An 18,093-nucleotide genomic window follows, 5' to 3' on the forward strand; every position below is an offset into this window, starting at 1 on the left:
CAATCCCAGCCAACACGGGGCGCAACGCAGGGCACCAACCCACCGCAGGATACACACACACACAGCAAGCACACAGTAGGGCCAATTTAGAATCGCTAATCCACCTAACCTGCATGTTTTTGGATTGTGGGAGGAAACCGGACCACCCAGAGGAAACCCACGCAAACACGGGGAGAACATGCAAACTCCATGCAGGGAGGACCCGGGAAGCGAACCTGAGTCTTCTAATTGCGAGGCAGCAGCACTACCACTGCGCCACCATGCCTCTGAATTATGAATTGCACTTTTTAAATAGATTATATCGTTATATTTTGATGAAGTTTGTGTGTTATCTTGTAAAAATTAAGTTGAATACTGTAATGAGAAAATCCGGTGTATGTTAACATTATATTTGTTAAATTTGCGCGCAAGATTATACAGTCCATACATACCGGTAACAGCGTTTGACGTAAACAGCACTGCGTGGGGTTGGCCAGCCCTAAGCCCTGCATACCTCTAAGGCCATTTCTGCATTCAATTGGTGCATGCCTGTTGCTGTCACTCTGTATGTCGGCAATATTCTGTAATTGTTTAGAGACACGTTTATTACACACCCTGACTTTCCACAGTCTGGCTAATATCTTTAATTAATGGGTGTGACATATTTTTGTCTTGCTGATCAGACATAAAACCGCAGTGAAAGGCGCAAGGTGAGCAGACAGTATTGTGCCACCCTGAAAAGGGCGCATGTGAGCCCAACAGGTGCTCGTTGTTGCTGTTCTTCTATGCAGAGGCGCCAATAAGTTTGCAATACCAGAAAGTCAAGTGTACTGCAGCAGGCCATTTATTTTTGCTTTTTGTTCAGACTGACTGCCAAAATGGAAGATTAAGACTTTTAAAACTAAAGGAAAATAAGGAGGACTTTTACAAGAAAGTGACAGAGATTTTTGTGGAGAAGGTTAGGGGCATAGACTTCATTTACAAATAAAGGTAAGACCATAAACGGTTTTCAATTTTATAAATATAGAAATGGGATGAGACAAAAAAAAAGCAATATTTAAAAACTAAATTTTAACCTTAAATAATATAATTTTGTTTTTCTTGTTAATCTTTTTGTTCAATAGTCTCTAGTAAAATTGAAAGTATTAAAGTTAAAAGTTTTTAAAAACAACAAAATATTTAAATTAAGGTCATAATAGAAATCCTATTTTGTTTGTACACCACTCTATACTTTCATTTGTATTGAATGAGTATGGATTGTGGAACTTCAAAGGCAAATTTAGAACACATGGAGAGTGAGGAGCACATGCGCTCTCTCGCCGCTATAAATGTCACATTCCATCTTAGCCAAAGATGTTCCTTATATGTGTGAGTAAAGAATGCTGATGAGATATTAAACATAACCAGTAGTCAATGTGCATTACGGACTACTCTTTTGGTTTCATACATTTTTAAATCTCACTCTGTAGGAGTCCGTGCCTCACCAGCCATGAACTTCACCACACGTCAATGCACGGCTAATGGCACTGATGCTGTTTTGAAGACCTTTGTAATGAGTTCCGCAGCACACACTTTTACTCGCATTGGATTTTGGAAATCAACAATACGTATTGGCTACAGATCTGAAAATTATCAACTACTAAAAACGTTTAATGAGGATCGTCTTGAGCACATGAGGTACTGTTGTGATGACCATTTGTTTTGTTAAATCTAACATGCGGCATCTCTCAGCCTCACTGACATGATCGACATGGAGTAGAAGAGAAGCTGCATGGTTACGATACACGTGCTGCCTTAAAACAAAAATGCTCATCACTTTACGTAGACTAGACACCACACCAAGAAACGTGGAATCAGGTGGGAATCTTTTATTCGGTCTCTTGAATGTATTTATTAGCTTATAGACAAGTAGAGTTTTTTAATCTATTTTTTACTTTATTGATTTTTTTGAAATCACACAACATTCCATACAAATAGATCAATTTTTACATTAATAGGCTAACGCGCACACGTACCGGTCCCGGGACATAACAGCGGTTCAAAAACATTACAGTAATGTGTGCATGCCCATCTGCCATGCATCTCGACACCCTACCCATCAAATGAAACTTCAAAGTCTCGTCTTTCCGATGATATAAACCATTTTGACACACAACAACCACAGCACTGACACTAAAGCCTTTTTTACAGAGAAGTACATACTTTTAGGAGTTGACTGTGCCTACCTTTAAAGACCCCCTGCAAGTCAAACATCAATATTTCCGAGCAGTATTGATCCCATTGTGTCCGTAAGGCTCCAGCGAATATAATCCAGTAAAATGATTTAGGTCCAAAACACACAATATATTCTCAAAGGGACAAAAACTCCAGAAAACGTTTCATAACTTGAGACCACCCAAGTAATTTTTTTTCACTTATATTGCTCATATTAGACGTAATTTGTTTCTGTCGGCGATAACCATGCTACCGCATGAAACACGGAAGTGTTAGCTTTCGAAAGACACCTAAGTTGGCCAATTACGACGGGTCTGGGGTTGACTGGCACCTCGTATAGCCAACCAGTGTCACAGAAAGCTTGCAGGGTGACGTATAGCTCTGAACTCTGGTAGAATCTACCAGTTTGATTGGACACTGTGACTGACACTCAAAACTTACAGCCAATGAGCAGCCGAGCATTTTGATATGTAACTTGCCATACTAACTTGTAAACAAACGATCGGGCTGCGTGAAGGTGGCATTTGTGCCAGTCTGCAGAGTTGGTGCGTGGTTGTTTATTGTGATTTCGCCAAGTTTTTTCGCAGTTTAAATATGAATAAAAGTAGGAGTTTAAACGTATATAAACGCTTGATTAAATAATAGATGCATGTACGCTTTGCAAAAGTATTCAACCGGCATACGGGCCGTATAATGGGAGAGAGCGACGTGCCACGCCCTTGTGCTTTCTGCTTGCTAGTGATTGCTGCCATCAAGTGGCACATGGAAAACGCTGAGCTGTGTTGTAACAGTTTGTAAAAGAAATATATATAGTTTGTGTGCATTTTATAAAAAAAAGTAAAAATAAAAATATAAATATATTTTTGGCCCATAAGACTTGTATTGACTATTTTTACATAGAAATGTGTATTTTTTATTGTTTTTATTATAGAACATGAATTTCCATAACTAATAGAGTGACACTGTGTGTAGATATAGATTCCTTTAGGTGTAAGCTTTCAGTAGAGCCCTTATTGATATATGTGGGTTGAAGCATTCAAAAGTTATTACACTTTTTCCATAAGTTCCAAAATGTGGATAATGGTCCCTCTAAAAAGCCCCTGGGCATGCCCACATAAAAACTGGTGTAAAAATGTCATTTTACAGGTATTCTTTTCAAAATAATGAAATTTGAGTAGTCAACAAGTTATTCTGTTGGTACATAGTGTGTTTCTGTCCCCACCTACCTACTGCAGCTTTATTTTCCTTTATTTTCATAAAAAAACTTAGGCGAGAACAAAAAAATTTGTTTTTTTTGTGAGTTCTAATGTGCATAACTTTTGATCAGTCACACCTACAGTGATTCTGACTACTAAGGGTGAAACTAGAGAATGTTACCTTTACAAAGAGACCAAACATGTGTTTATACTCCAGATAGTTCAATAACAGCAATGATTCTAATTTGGAGAGGTCGAATTACAAGCGATTTAGCAAAAATGACCCCGAATGATACGGGGGTAATAGGCCTGAAAACACATCAACCCAAACCCCTGAGAAAGACAGCATGGCCAGAAGTAAAACTTAAAGTTAGTAAAAATAAGTAAATAGATGAATTAATAAGTGAATACAGATAAATGGAGAAGAAAAACGGGAGAGAATCTGCTTCCTCAGTGTTTTTTAAAAGCTTATTCTAAAGTGTTATTGATTAGATCCTGCCAGGTTTGGAAAAAGTTCTGCACAAATCCACTAAGTGAGAATTAGTTGGTTTTTTTTTTTTGTTTTTTTTTTAATTTCAAATAGTATAAAACATCAGTTACCAAAAAAAAAAAAAAACCTATTTTGTTTTATCTGTGCTCCATGCATTAGTCCTGCCTCTGTGAACCGCAAGATTCAAACTCATGTTGGAACACCACGCAGATGGAGGAGGGCCACTGCTTTTAATTTTTCAGCCAAAAAAGATTGGCGGCCGGGTTGACTAATAGGACTTGTCACTACCCGATCTGCTGTGCCTGCCTGATTTACAGGTGCATTCGCACAAAGACAACCTGACCCGCACACGCATGAACACACATGTGCAGAGCTTTACTATTACGACCCTGCCCGATCTGCGTTTTTTACTTTACAACACGAGTCCCCATCCGATTTGTCTCTTGCACATACTCTCTGCTTAATTAAAAATCACTTCACAATGCTGCCTGATTTGTTCTGCGCATGTCTAATGTTTTATGACACATATCACTCGTCAGGTTTGAACTGCACTTGCGAGTCATTTTTGTGTTGACATTTATCTCCATCTGTAAGTGAACTTCTTACTGGAAAAGATGGCAACTTTTGAATTTTATAACGTCTTGGAAGAATATTTGTCGTCTGAAAATGTTAACTCAATTCGAATGAAGAGGGAGCGAAATGAAATGTGATGTATGTCTGTGAACTTTATAATGGATATGTAGAGCTTTTTGTAAGTATATCGTATTGATGAAAAGGCAATAAGGATTTTCATTTTAAGTTGCAATATGACATTCGTAATCTTATGGTTTAAATGTGAAAGTCGCAGCATTTCCCATATTTGGGTTAATGGATGTATTTATTTCATAACACCCTATTAGCATTTAGTGGTGTGTTTCTTTAAACATTTGTTTACATTTTTAATCTTCAAGAGTGAATGGCATGCTAATAATTAAGGAAAACAATATAACCGCGGTGTCGAATTAGGAATAGAATTAGGAGTGCACGTCTGACACTCGAAGGGTGTAAAGTGTGCCCTCCAAAGCCCTCAGTATTTTTTATTATGTTGATATCAGATTACATCATTACAATGGTTTTTCCATAAAGTCAACAAATATATAATAATAAAGGCTAAATTACATACAAGAATAGCAACACCGAAGTTATTTCAAGAAAGCGAGATGCAGATAATAGCATCACACATTTTTAATGAAGCAGATCAGAATCTTACATGTTTTAATTATTTTACTGTGTTTTCCATTATTAAAAGCTATTTCTAGCACATTAATGTCCATACAGAAAGATGTAACAGAGGGCTAACATTCTGAACTTTTCACTTATGAATAGGAAAATTAAGAAGCAAGGAAACCATAGTTACTGCATTTTCTAACATGTAGTCTTCAAAACTGTACACAGAAGAAGAACAAGAATTAAACAATGAGAGATTGTTTCGTCATTCAAGACAGTAACAGAAATAAATCTTTATAAAACATTTTGGAATAGAAGCAGAAGTAAAAGAAAGGTGAGAGGGGATTTGTCTTCATTTGTACATAAACTAAATTCTGGCGATATATTAATGTCATACTTATGAATTAATTTGTCAGTTGGCTACTATTTATTCATAATTTTGAAATGGATTTCTTTATCCTTGTTTGGTAGAAAAAAATTCTATGGCAGAAAACAGGCAATTATAAAATTTATGATGTCCAAATGCCATCAGAGAAGTGTGGTGTGCGTCTGATGTGGCAAAATGACAGGCTGGGCACCTGCTGTTGTCATTTGTCATTAGCTTATCATTTAAGCTGTTGGTTTAGGAGGAGTACACACAAAAACACATTTAACTGAATCTAATGAAGAAGGCTTGCTCCTTAGAAATAACTTCTTTCCTATTGCTGCAGTTAGAAGTACAATACCCTTTCAATGTATTTTTTTTTTTCTTGACCCTATAGGATTCCCGGTGGTAACCAGACTTTCAAGTGGCTGAACAGATGCCAGTGTACCCAAATTTTGAGACACAACTGGATGTTCTTTTCTTCTGCTTTAAAGATTTTCAGTTCGAGATGATGTGCAGTTGATGTTAGATTTGCTATTTCTACAGGTAAGACTGCTGAGGCTTTCAGTTTCAGAAGTAATTTATGCACAATTCCTGCAAAGCCTCTATTGCTTTCGATGTTGTATTTTTTTTCCTTCATTTCATATGTTATGCATAAAGTATTGAAATGCATTTTTTGCTAGACTCCAAGTGCAGTGAATGGTATGTCACCATATACCTGTGCAATCAATAAAATATTCTTCTTGAATCAATCTCCTGCAATCGGTGTTTTATATTTTTATGTTTCCTGCCTTTGTCATTCAGATGTTTTGTGCATTAGAAAATGTTTATATTGTGCCAATTTTATATTGATAACATGACTTTACATTTTGGCTGTCATGTCCATGGACGATGATTCATGGACTTGGCATTTTGATGGCACTGACATATTCAGCGATATAAATACTTGCTTTTGAGGCATTAATTAAGGATTTTGAAGAGGTTACCTGCTTTTGCTGGTCATGCATGATGTTTTGCCATTTGCACTTGCTGTTATGCAAATGTTAAGTCTGTTGTGAGAAATGCACCAAAGTAACTGAGAAAAACTGTAATTTTAGACAGGAAAGCCTCAGAGTGTGAATCCTCACAAACACAGAGACTGAGGTGCAGCAGTACCACCAGTCACTATACAGCGATGTTGTTCCGTTTTGCAAAATAACATTTATTTACTTAAGTTACTGTGCTTTGTTGTTGGATTTTGAAAGAACCGAGACTTAATTTTAAAGTAAAACTAAACTAAGGCAGGAGAGAAAAACAAATTTGTTTTCATGTAAGTAATGACACATGAGCAAATCACATTAGAAGTTCAGATATACAGAGATTGTAACATACAGACCCTGCCTGTAGTTTGGAGTGTGTGCTCCCGACATTTCTTTTCTTAAACATTGCTTTTCTTTTTATTCCAAGATCAACCACAAAAACTGTCAGCTTTCTGTACTCTTGCAACAAAATCTGGAATGCTTTGCCAATAGAGAAGTTCCAGGCTACAAATGTTGAGCATTTCAAAAAATTTCACCAAACCCACTTTTCGAGTTTTGCTTTTTCTTAATTACTTGCATTGGTTGTAATAGATAAGAAATGGTACCGTATGCAGTTTGTAAGCTCTGCACTGGGCACTAACTTCTGCTATTTTCTCATTTTCTATTTCAAGTTTATTGCAGAGGTTCCATCCGTGTGTCTCCACTGTCTGTTATATCACCTCAAACTGCCTGTGATGCCAGAGAAAAACAAAGTTCATAAGATGTCCAGAAATGGAATTGTGATTGGACTGAGACAGCCAGAATTATGTATGCTGGGATGTGCAGAGGGGGTTTGTGCGGGCATTGACTTGGGACCCCCAGGGGTTTATTATCTCCAACATCCTTGACAAACTTTCAGCCTTCTTTGTCCCCAGCCATTTGACCAGGCAGTGTATTTATTAAAAACGACAAGGACCCATCCATTTGCTTATTTACTTTTATAATGCCTTCAGTTTTCTTTGCAACTGTTGTAGTACCTGGATAGGGGTAGTACCCAACCGGGACGCCCAAGATGACCGAAGGAGGGCTTGTGCATCCTCCAGACCTTAAGGGGGCGACAGCCCTGGGTGACACAGGTACAGAGCTGAAAAGCTCGACCCTGTAGGGGCCCATGGTTACCACCAGGGGGCACCCCAATACATGGAGAACCCTGGACCTCAGTACGTCTGCCACACCCGGAAGTGCTGGGGGGAAGAAGAGAGGGGACAGCCGGAGTGCTTCTGGGGATGCAGCCGGCACTTCCGCCACACTGGGGCGTGTCAGTGGGAGATTACCGGGAACACACCTGGAGCACATCCAGGTGCTTATTTAAAGGTGCCGCCTCTCTTCAGAGGATGACTTGAGTTGGGAGAGAAGAGTATACAAGGTCTCTGGAGAAGAGAAGGAGGCGATCTGAAGGCATTGTGTGTTGGCCAGAACTGTGGGGTACTGGGGACTTTTGGGGACTGCACTGGACTTTTGTAAATATGTACTGTAATAAACGTGTGTGGGGTGATTACAACATATCTTCTAGTCTGTGTCCGGGTCATATTCCACACTGTATATTTTTGTAGAGCAATTTGAGCTACACTTGTAAGCAAAGGTGGTATAGAAATATTATTAGTGAACAAATGTAAAAGGGAAAGATCAGGAAAAACATCAATTTAAATAGAACACATTTTTAATGGAATATTGTTGGATAATAACTCTTCTGAGTAGCATCTTGTTCATAAAGCTAAAATAGCATTTTTTCTTTTTTTACAAATTTAATGATTCACTTTTATTGTGTTCAAAACCTTGGCTAACATTTTTTTAAAGATCTGGAAATATATTTTTGTTCCTTTTCTCTAATAGTTTTTAAAACCTCCACATTGTTGGCCATTTTCATTGTATTTGTGTCCTAGTTAAATGTATTTATACATCTTTATTATTACTGGATTTTTAACTCATATATATATATATATATATACACACACATACATACAGTTAGGTCCATATATATTTGGACAAAGACAACTTTTTTTCTAATTATGGTTCTGTACATTACCACAATGGATTTTAAATGTAACAACACAGATGCAGTTGAAGTGCAGACTTTCAGCTTTAATTCAGTGGGTTGAACAAAAAGATTGCATAAAAATGTAAGGCAACTAAAGCATTTTTAACACAATCCTTTCATTTCAGGGGCTCAAAAGTAATTGGACAAATTAAATAACTGGAAATAAAATGTTCATTTCTAATACTTGGTTGAAAACCCTTTGCTGGCAATGACAGCCTGAAGTCTTGAACTCCTGGACATCACCAGATGCTGGGTTTCCTCCTTTTAATGCTCTGCCAGGCCTTTACTGCAGCGGCTTTCAGTTGCTATTTGTTTGTGGGCCTTTCTGTCCGAAGTTTAGTCTTCAACAAGTGAAATGCATGCTCAATTGGGTTAAGATCAGGTGACTGACTTGGCCATTCAAGAATTTTCCACTTCTTTGCTTTAATAAACTCCTGGGTTGCTTTGGCTGTATGTTTTGGGTCATTGTCCATCTGTATCATGAAACGCCATTTGACTGCAATCAATTTGACTGCAGTTAGCTGGATTTGAGCAGACAGTATGTCTCTGAACACCTCAGAATTCATTCGGCTGCTTCTGTCCTGTGTCACATCATCAATAAACACTAGTGTCCCAGTGCCACTGGCAGCCATAACACTGCCTGACTCCACCATGTTTTACAGATGACATGCTACGCTTTGGATAATGAGGTGTTCCATGCCTTCTCCATACTTTTTCTTGCCATCATTCTGGTAGAGGTTGATCTTGGTTTCATCTGTCCAAAGAATGTTTTTCCAGAACTGTGCTGGCTTTTTTAGATGTTCTTTAGCAAAGTCCAATCTAGCCTTTCTATTCTTGAGGCTTATGAGTGGCTTGCACCTTGCAGTGCACCCTCTGTATTTACTTTCATGCAGTCTTCTTTATGGTAGACTTGGATATCGATACGCCTACCCCTGGAGAGTGTTGTTCACTTGGTTGGCTGTTGTGAAGGGGTTTCTCTTCACCATGGAAATGATTCTGCGATCATCAACCACTGTTGTCTTCCGTGGATGTCAAGGTCTTCTTGCGTTGCTGAGTTCACCAGTGCTTGCTTTCTTTCTCAGGATGTACCAAACTGTAGATTTTGCCACTCATAATTTGTAGCAATTTCTCGGATGGGTTTTTTCTGTTTTTGCAGCTTAATGATGGCTTCTTTCACCTGCATGGAGACCTCCTTTGACTGCATGTTGTCTGTTCACAGCAAAATCTTCCACATGCAAGCACCACACCTCAAATCAACTCCAGGCCTTTTATCTGCTTAATTGATAATGACGGACTTGCCCACACCTGCCCATGAAATAGCCTTTGAGTCAATTGTCCAATTACTTTTGAGCCCCTGAAATGAAGGGATTGTGTTCAAAAAATGCTTTAGTTGCCTCACATTTTATGCAATCGTTTTGTTCAACCCACTGAATTAAAGCTGAAAGTCTGCACTTCAACTGCATCTGAGTTGTTTCATTTAAAATTCATTGTGGTAATGTACAGAACCAAAATGAGAAAAAGTTGTCACTGTCCAAATATTTATGGACCTAACTCTGTGTGTCTGTGTGTGTGTGTGTGTGTGTGTGTGTGTTTGTGTATATATATTTTATATATTATATATGTATATATAATTCTTTTCTTTTGTTGAACCAATGCATTTATACCCTTGATTCCTTCAGCATCTGACCTTATTGCACAATTGAGAATGAATTAAAGAATTTTAACAAGTGGACTGTCACAGTTAATACTAAGGACTGGGACAATCAGCACAATGTCATGCAAAACTGTTAATTCTTTTCTTTTGTTGAAAAAGGACCATTTATTTATATAAAACTGGTTGGCTACTTCAGGTTTTGTAAACCTGAGACAAATGGCAATTGCATAAATAACAACTGATATCTAAAGATATTTTTAAACAAACACAGTTTGTTCATAGAATGACACTGCAACAATAGATCAAAAGGAAAGGGGACTTTATATAATTTATTATGTGAGTGAAAAAATAAAAACACTACATACTTGTATACATATATATATAATGACAAAAGTGTCATTTCAATTAATACAGGCAGACATGGAAACCAGGTTTTCTGATGAAAAAACAATAACATTTAAAACAGTATCGTTTACATACAACAGATTTTGGCAAATCATTTAAATGCAATTATTTATATCCATTTATACACTAATAATGGCAATTATTAAAATAATAATAATAATAATAATAATAATAATCATTATTATTATTAAATAATTCCTTCCATACAAGTAACATTTCTCGGGCTGCCTTCTTCTACCTCCGAAACATTTCTAGACTTCATCCTGTTCTTACACAACACAGTACTGAAGTATCGCTAATGCCTGAATCACCTCAGGTATAGATCACTGTAATGCTATTCTATCTGACATACCACAAAAATGAATCCATCGCTTACAACTTCTTCAAAATTCTGCTGCCAGGATAATAACCTGCTGCTCTAAATCCACTGAACATATCACACCGATTCTCTCTCAACTTCACTGGCTCCCTGTTAACTACAGAATACAATACTAAACACTTCTCTTAACATTTAAAGCTCTCCACAACCTCACTGATCTCCTACAGACTTACACTCCTCTCGCTCACTCAGATCCTCATCTGCAGCGCTGCTTTCTGCACCAAACGTCAAACTCTGTTCTATTAAGGCTAAGTTAATTTGTCTCTCTTGATTGTCTATTTCTACTCTTAACCCATTCCGTAATACTAATGCTTTGCTAGGACATAATAATTGCTTAACAAAGTCTTCCGTAAAAGTGCACTACATTAATAATCTAATAACTAATCTTAGTGCAGGTAAAAAATCTAGGCAGTGTGACATAAACACTAATAATTTAATTACAATTACTACTTTAGATGAACAATGTATTAAAACTATAAAACAGATTATAGATTAAATAAAAAATACACACAGAGCGGCGCTAGATGTTTTCTATCAACAATCTCCGGATTACACTTTTACTCATGCGGATCGCCAGGGAAAGAAGAGTGGCAGCTTAGCAAACATTTACTCGAGCCGGCTAAACTATAAAGCTGTCAGATCTGGCAAATTCAAGTCCTTTGAGTATCTTGCAGTATTATTTATGGAGATTCTCACGTTCTAGTATTATCCATGGAAAGACCTCCTAAATTTGATGCATCTTTCTGTGAGGAATTCTTAGACTTAATATCAATTACAATTATGAACTATGACACACTCTTAATAGTCGGCAACTTTAACTTTCATATCTATAATCAGTGTGACCAAAATGTAAAAAAAATTCATGAACCTCCTGGACTCTTTTGATTTGAGACAGCTTGTTAGTCAGCTACACATAAAGCAGGTCATACTTTAGACTTAGTAATTACCAAAGGACTAAAAGCTGATTTAAAGCAGATCATTGATATCAGCCTATCAGACCATTTTCTTTAACTATTAAATATAGAAGTATTGATAGAAAACATTCATGAGAAGCATATTGTTAAAAACGCTTCTTTAATTCATCAGCAGCTTTAAAACTTACAAACATTCTAAGCAATCAGTCCATTCATAGTGCCAACTATGATAGCGAGGTAATGTAAATAGTAAGGTAGAAAAATGTAATACTAAGTTGAGAGCTGCTGTTGACATAGTTGCACCTGAAAAGACAGTTAAAAAAATCTTCTAGCATTGTTATACCATGGAAGACCCAAAGAGTGTCTGATTTAAAGATAACATGCCGTAGAGCTGAGCGTAAATGGAGAAAAACTAAACTAACTATCCACTATGAGATATTGAATACAATAACACAGTCCGTCTTGACAAGTGCTGCTATTTATCTAAGATTATAAATAACAATGCTAGTAATACCAGAGTCTTATTCTCTATGACTGATCATCTGCTAAACCCAGGTAACGCAAAAAAATGCCTCCAAAATACACTGCATCCAGAAAGTATTTACAGCGCATAACTTTTTCAACATTTTGTTATGTTACAGCCTTATTCCAAAATGGATTAAATTCATTTTTTTCCTCAGAATTCTACACACAACACCCCATAATGACAACGAGAAAAAGTTTACTTGAGGTTTTTGCAAATTTATTAAAAATTAAAAAAATGAGAAAGCACATGTACATAAGTATTCACAGCCTTTGCCATGAAGCTCAAAACTGAGCTCAGGTGCATCCTGTTTCCCCTGATCATCCTTGAGATGTTTCTGCAGCTTAATTGAAGTCCACCTGTGGTAAATTCAGTTGATTGGACAGGATTTGGAAAGGCACACACCTGTCTATATAAGGTCCCACAGTTGACAGTTCATGTCAGAGCACAAACCAAGCATGAAGTCGAAGGAATTGTCTGTAGACCTCCGAGACAAGATTGTCTCGAGGCACAAATCTGGGGAAGGTTATAGAAAAATGTCTGCTGCTTTGAAGGTCCCAATGAGCACAGTGGCCTCCATCATCCATAAGTGTAAGTAGTTCGAAACCACCAGGGCTGTTCCTAGAGCTGGCCGGCCATCTAAACTGAGCAATTCTGACGGAGCTTGAGAGGTGCTCCAAAGAGGAATGGGAGAAACTGGCCAAGGATAGGTGTGCCAAGCTTGTGGCATCATATTCAAAAAGACCTGAGGCTGTAATTGCTGCCAAAGGTGCATCGACAAAGTATGGAGCAAAGACTGTGAATACTTATGTACATGTGATTTCTGTTTTTTTATTTTTAATAAATTTGCAAAAACCTCAAGTAAACTTTTTTAACGTTGTCATTATGGGGTGTTGTGTGTAGAATTCTGAGGAAAAAAATGCATTTAATCCAATTTGGAATAAGGCTGTAACATAACAAAATGTGGAAAAAGTGATGTGCCGTGAATACTTTCCGGATGCACTGTACTTTCAGTGAAATATCTCTGAGCCAGTCATCAGTCCCAGCTTGCTTCAAGTCGACCACCATCATAGCAGTGTCAAAGAAGTCATCATTGACATGCCTGAATGACTACCGACCAGTTGCACTCACGCCAATCATAATAAAGTGCTTCGAAAGATTAGTCAGGTCACACATAAAGACTAATCTCCCTGCCTCCCTTTACCCTCTTCAGTTTGCAGAGACTACACTTCCCGAGGCGGCTGAAGCGAGCACGTCTTCCCCCTTCCATCCTCACCATGTTCTACAGAGGCACCATGGAGAGTGTTCTGACCAGCTGCATCACTGTCTGGTATGTCAACTGCAACATATCCGACCACAAGTGCCTGCAAAGGATAGTGGAGACAGCAGAGAACATTATTGGGGTGCCTATCCCTTCACTACAGGACATATTTTACAAATGCAGTGTCCGCAAGTTCTGCAGCATTGAGCAGGATCACTTACACCCCTCACATGGACTTTACACACTTCTGCCATCCAAGAGAAGATATTGCAGAATCAAAGCCAAATCTGCCAGGCTACAGGAGAGTTTTTACCCCCAAGCAGTTAGACTCGTTAACACCAGGCTGCCCTCTGGGACCTTCCACACAGCCTCAACCACCTCTAAAAACAGAACTTTTATACATGAAAACCACTGTCCTGCAAAGATGAGTGTGCAGGTAGAAAAGAACTGAAGAGCTCATACTGACCTTTAAGGATTTTGTCATTCCTTATCCTTCTGCTGTGAAACATTCTGACCTGTTATTGTTTACACACATCTTGAACAACTATTATCATACACTGATAATTTCTGTATTATCTAAATCCATTATTTATTATATTACATATCTTACACATCAATATTGCTGCTACTTCTTTGTCCTATCTTTGCACAATGTCTTGTCTTGTTTGTGTTTTAATCTTTAATTTTTTAATTTTTAAATTTTAATTCTATTTTTAATTTATTATTCGCACATTATGTTGTTACACTGTGGACTCTGAGCTATGCAATTTTGTCTATCTGTATACTTGTATATGGTTGAGATGACAATAAAGTTCACTTTGACTTTGAAACCTGTGAGTCTATTGCTGTGTTTTTCAATCAAAAAATTAATGATATTAGAAATAATATAGTATATATCCCCAACAATGTGGATCCTCCTAAGCCTCAGTACTCTGTTATAAACAAATTAAATTCTTTCACCAGGATAGATTTACCTGATTTACATAGAATAATTTCTCAACTGAAACCCTACACCTGCGTCCTTGACACAATACCAACAAGTTTTTTCAAAGACATATCGGGTGTGCTAATTCATAATATTCTTCACATAGTAAAGTTGTCATTAGATACGGGGGTCTTCCCAGATGGTCTTAAGACTGCTGTAGTTAAACCCCTGCTCAAGAAAAATAATCTCAACCCCTCGGCTCCTAAAAATTTTAGACCCATCTATAACCTGCCTTTCTTAAGTAAAGTTCTGGAGAAGGCAGCCATTATGCAGTTAAATGACCACCTCAATAAACCTGCTATTCTTGATAAATTTCAGTCAGGTTTTAGAACAAATCACAGCACAGAAACTGCACTCATTAAAGTAGTAAATGACTTGCGGGTGAATGCAGACAGAGGCCATTTTTCTCTTCTCATCCTCTTAGATCTCAGTGCCGCATTTGAAACCACTGATCACAATATTCTTAGAAATCGCCTTAGTCAATGGGTAGGCCTCTCTGGCAGTGTCTTAAATTGGTTTGAATCCTACCTGTCAGGTAGAAAAGACTTTGTTAGTTGTGGGAATTACAACTCAAAGACACAGGATATCCTATATGGTGTACCACAGGTGAATCCTGGGTCCTCTGTTCTTCTCAATCTACAAGATTCCATTAGGTCAGATTATCTGGGGGCACAACATTAGCTACCACAGCTATGCTGATGACACAGACGCTGTAAATTCATTAACACAATGTCTTACTTGTGTTTCTAAATGGATGAATAGTAATTTTCTCAAACTAAATAAAGAGAAAACAAAAAATTTACTGATTGGCAATAATGGATATAATGAGGTTACTAGAAATAAACTTGATGCATTGGGATTAAAAGTCAAGACGGAGGTAAAGAATTTAGGGGTAACTGTTGACTGTAATCTGAATTTTAAATCGCATATTAATCAGACCACTAGGACAGCATTTTTTCACTTAAGAAACATAGCAAAACTTAGACCTCTTATAACCTTGAAAGATGCTGAGAAATTGTTTTCAGTCGACTAGATTACTGTGATGCACTCCTCTCAGGATTACCCAAAAAAGACATAAATCGTTTGCAACGAGGGCAGAAATCAGCTGATAGAATCCTAACTAGGAAAAGAAAATCTGAGCACATTTCTCCAGTTTTGATGTTACTACACTGGTTACCTGTGTCATTCAGAATTGATTTTAAAATACTGCTTATGGGTTACGCTCCATCTTATATATCAGAGTGTCTGACACCTTATATTCCAGATCGTAACCTCAGATCCTCAAATGAGTGTCTCCTTAAAATTCCAAGAACAAAACTTAAAAGAAGTGGTGAGGTGACCTTCTGCTATTATGTACCCAAAATCTGGAATAGACTGCTAATAGGAATTCGCCAGGCTAATACAGTGGAGCACTTTAAAAAACTGCTGAAAACACATTACTTTAACATGGCCTTCTCATAACTTCATTTTAATTTAATCCTGATACTCTGTAAATTCAATTTATTATCATAACTATTCATTGTGGCTCTAAAATCCGTACTGACCCCTACTCTCTCTTCTGTTTCTTTCCTCTGTTTTCTGTGGTGGCGACCTGCATTACCACCACCTAATCAAAGCACCATGATGTCCCTACATTGATGGATTAAAAGCCAGAAGTCCATGTGACAGTCATCATCAAGTCTTTCCAAGAGAACCCTAAATACAAAGAGTACTGTTTCATTTATGTGAGGTAGAATGCCCAGAGGGGGCTGGGTGATCTCGTGGTCTGGAAACCCTGCAGATTTTATTTTTCCCTCCAGCCATCTGGAATTTTTTTTGTTTGTTTGTTTGTTTGTTTTTTCTGTCCTCCCTGGCCATTGGACCTTACTATTATTCTATGTTAATTAGTGTTGTCTTATTTTAATTCTTACCTTGTCTTTTCTTTCCTTTTTCTTCATCATGTAAAGCACTTTGAGCTACATTATTTGTATGAAAATGTGCTATAGAAATAAATGTTGTTGTTCTATAGGAGCTCGAGCATCTCTCCTAGTGCTCCTCAACTCGGGAATTCTCTTCCATTTTAAATTCATCAGCTCAATTCAATATCACATTTTAAAACTACCCTCAAAACTTATCTTTTCAAACTGGCGTACCAATTGTGAATTTTGTAACTGCCAGTTATCTTTGTCTGTCTTTCTTTTAACAGTGAAATGATACCCTCAATGACAAAAATAAACAATTTTATTGTATAATAAATAAATAAAATAAATAATTTCTGAAAACATTTCACTCAATTCTCTCAAAATCTCTCTCTCACTCACACAATGTGGTTACTTAAATATATACAGTATAAGATCTAAAATCCTTGAAACAGAACTGTCTTACATAGCTTTTTCCGTATGCTGCCGCTCTGTAATTTGAGAGTATTCAGTTTGGCAATATGGTGCAGCCTTAGTTTGTGGAAGACAGACACAACTAAAGACATGAAAATAAAATGATGGTTGTCAAATTCAAACTGTGTTTCCTCAATGTGCTCCTTGAGAAAAAACACATCATCTGAACCAATCTCAGTACAAACAAACTGATTGATCAAAGATACAATGACAGTTTGCCCTAATATCAACTGTCAGGTAACACGCTCAGCTACTTTGACCACCTTGACTGTACTCTCAGAAGGAATCATCAAACCTCCTTTGTTTTTAATGTGAGCGAGTGGTAGCTTTGATCATATGATGCCAGTACAGCATCTGTTACAAAACTATCACAACACGTGTCACATGACAGCTTTTTCAAAATTCTGTCTAAGGATTACCTCCCACTGATTCCCGAGGTAGATTTCTTTAGGAAACATTCAAATTTTGAATGATGTTATCAGCTAGTTACTGACTAAATACGTTTAGCCAAATCGTTGTTTGGAGGCTCACTTGAGCACATAAATGCATAGGTTTGCTAGCTTAGCCTGACGTTGCTAAAGTAAAGATTATAAAACGGGATTTTCTAATGGCCAACTATAACCAAAACAATTGTTCAGCCTTACCTATGAAATATAATCCCCCGCGATCTGGTTTGGTGCATACAGCGGTTTGTACAATCCCAAGCAGCACATGCGTGAGGCATCTTTATCCATTACTTCACTCCACAGCAGTGCCCCTCGCAATATGGCGGCGACGTTGACGTACGACGCTGCTGTTCATGCAGCGTCTAGTAATTCTCTCTCTACGCCCGTTGTCGGCCCGATTCGCGCGCGCGTGCGTATTGATAGGCTACGTCATCGAACACTTTACGGTGCTGCCCAATCTGTTTAACGCATGAACACTTTACGGCACGTTAGGCTTTCAATATGTCTGCGCGCACGAATCACGCAGGCATGTAGATCGGGTAACGACGGGGTGGAAGGCTGAATGTTCGACCTGCAGCCGGATACAATTGAGAAGTAACGCTGACTTTT

General features: G+C 37.7%; 1 protein-coding gene across 1 annotated transcript in view; it reads right to left on the reverse strand.

Annotated features, from left to right (window-relative positions):
- Positions 1–17,769, reverse strand: part of LOC120534744 (gastrula zinc finger protein XlCGF26.1-like) — a 534,784-nt gene extending 517,015 nt beyond the window's left edge. The window contains exon 1 of the mRNA XM_039762326.1: positions 17,683–17,769. Coding sequence (XP_039618260.1) covers positions 17,683–17,762 — 80 coding nt within the window. The 5' untranslated portion in view covers positions 17,763–17,769. The remainder of the gene's footprint in view (positions 1–17,682) is intronic.
- Between the last annotated feature and the right edge of the window lie 324 nt (positions 17,770–18,093).

The sequence above is a fragment of the Polypterus senegalus genome, chromosome 8, assembly GCF_016835505.1.
Source record: "Polypterus senegalus isolate Bchr_013 chromosome 8, ASM1683550v1, whole genome shotgun sequence".
Classification (NCBI taxonomy): domain Eukaryota; kingdom Metazoa; phylum Chordata; class Cladistia; order Polypteriformes; family Polypteridae; genus Polypterus; species Polypterus senegalus.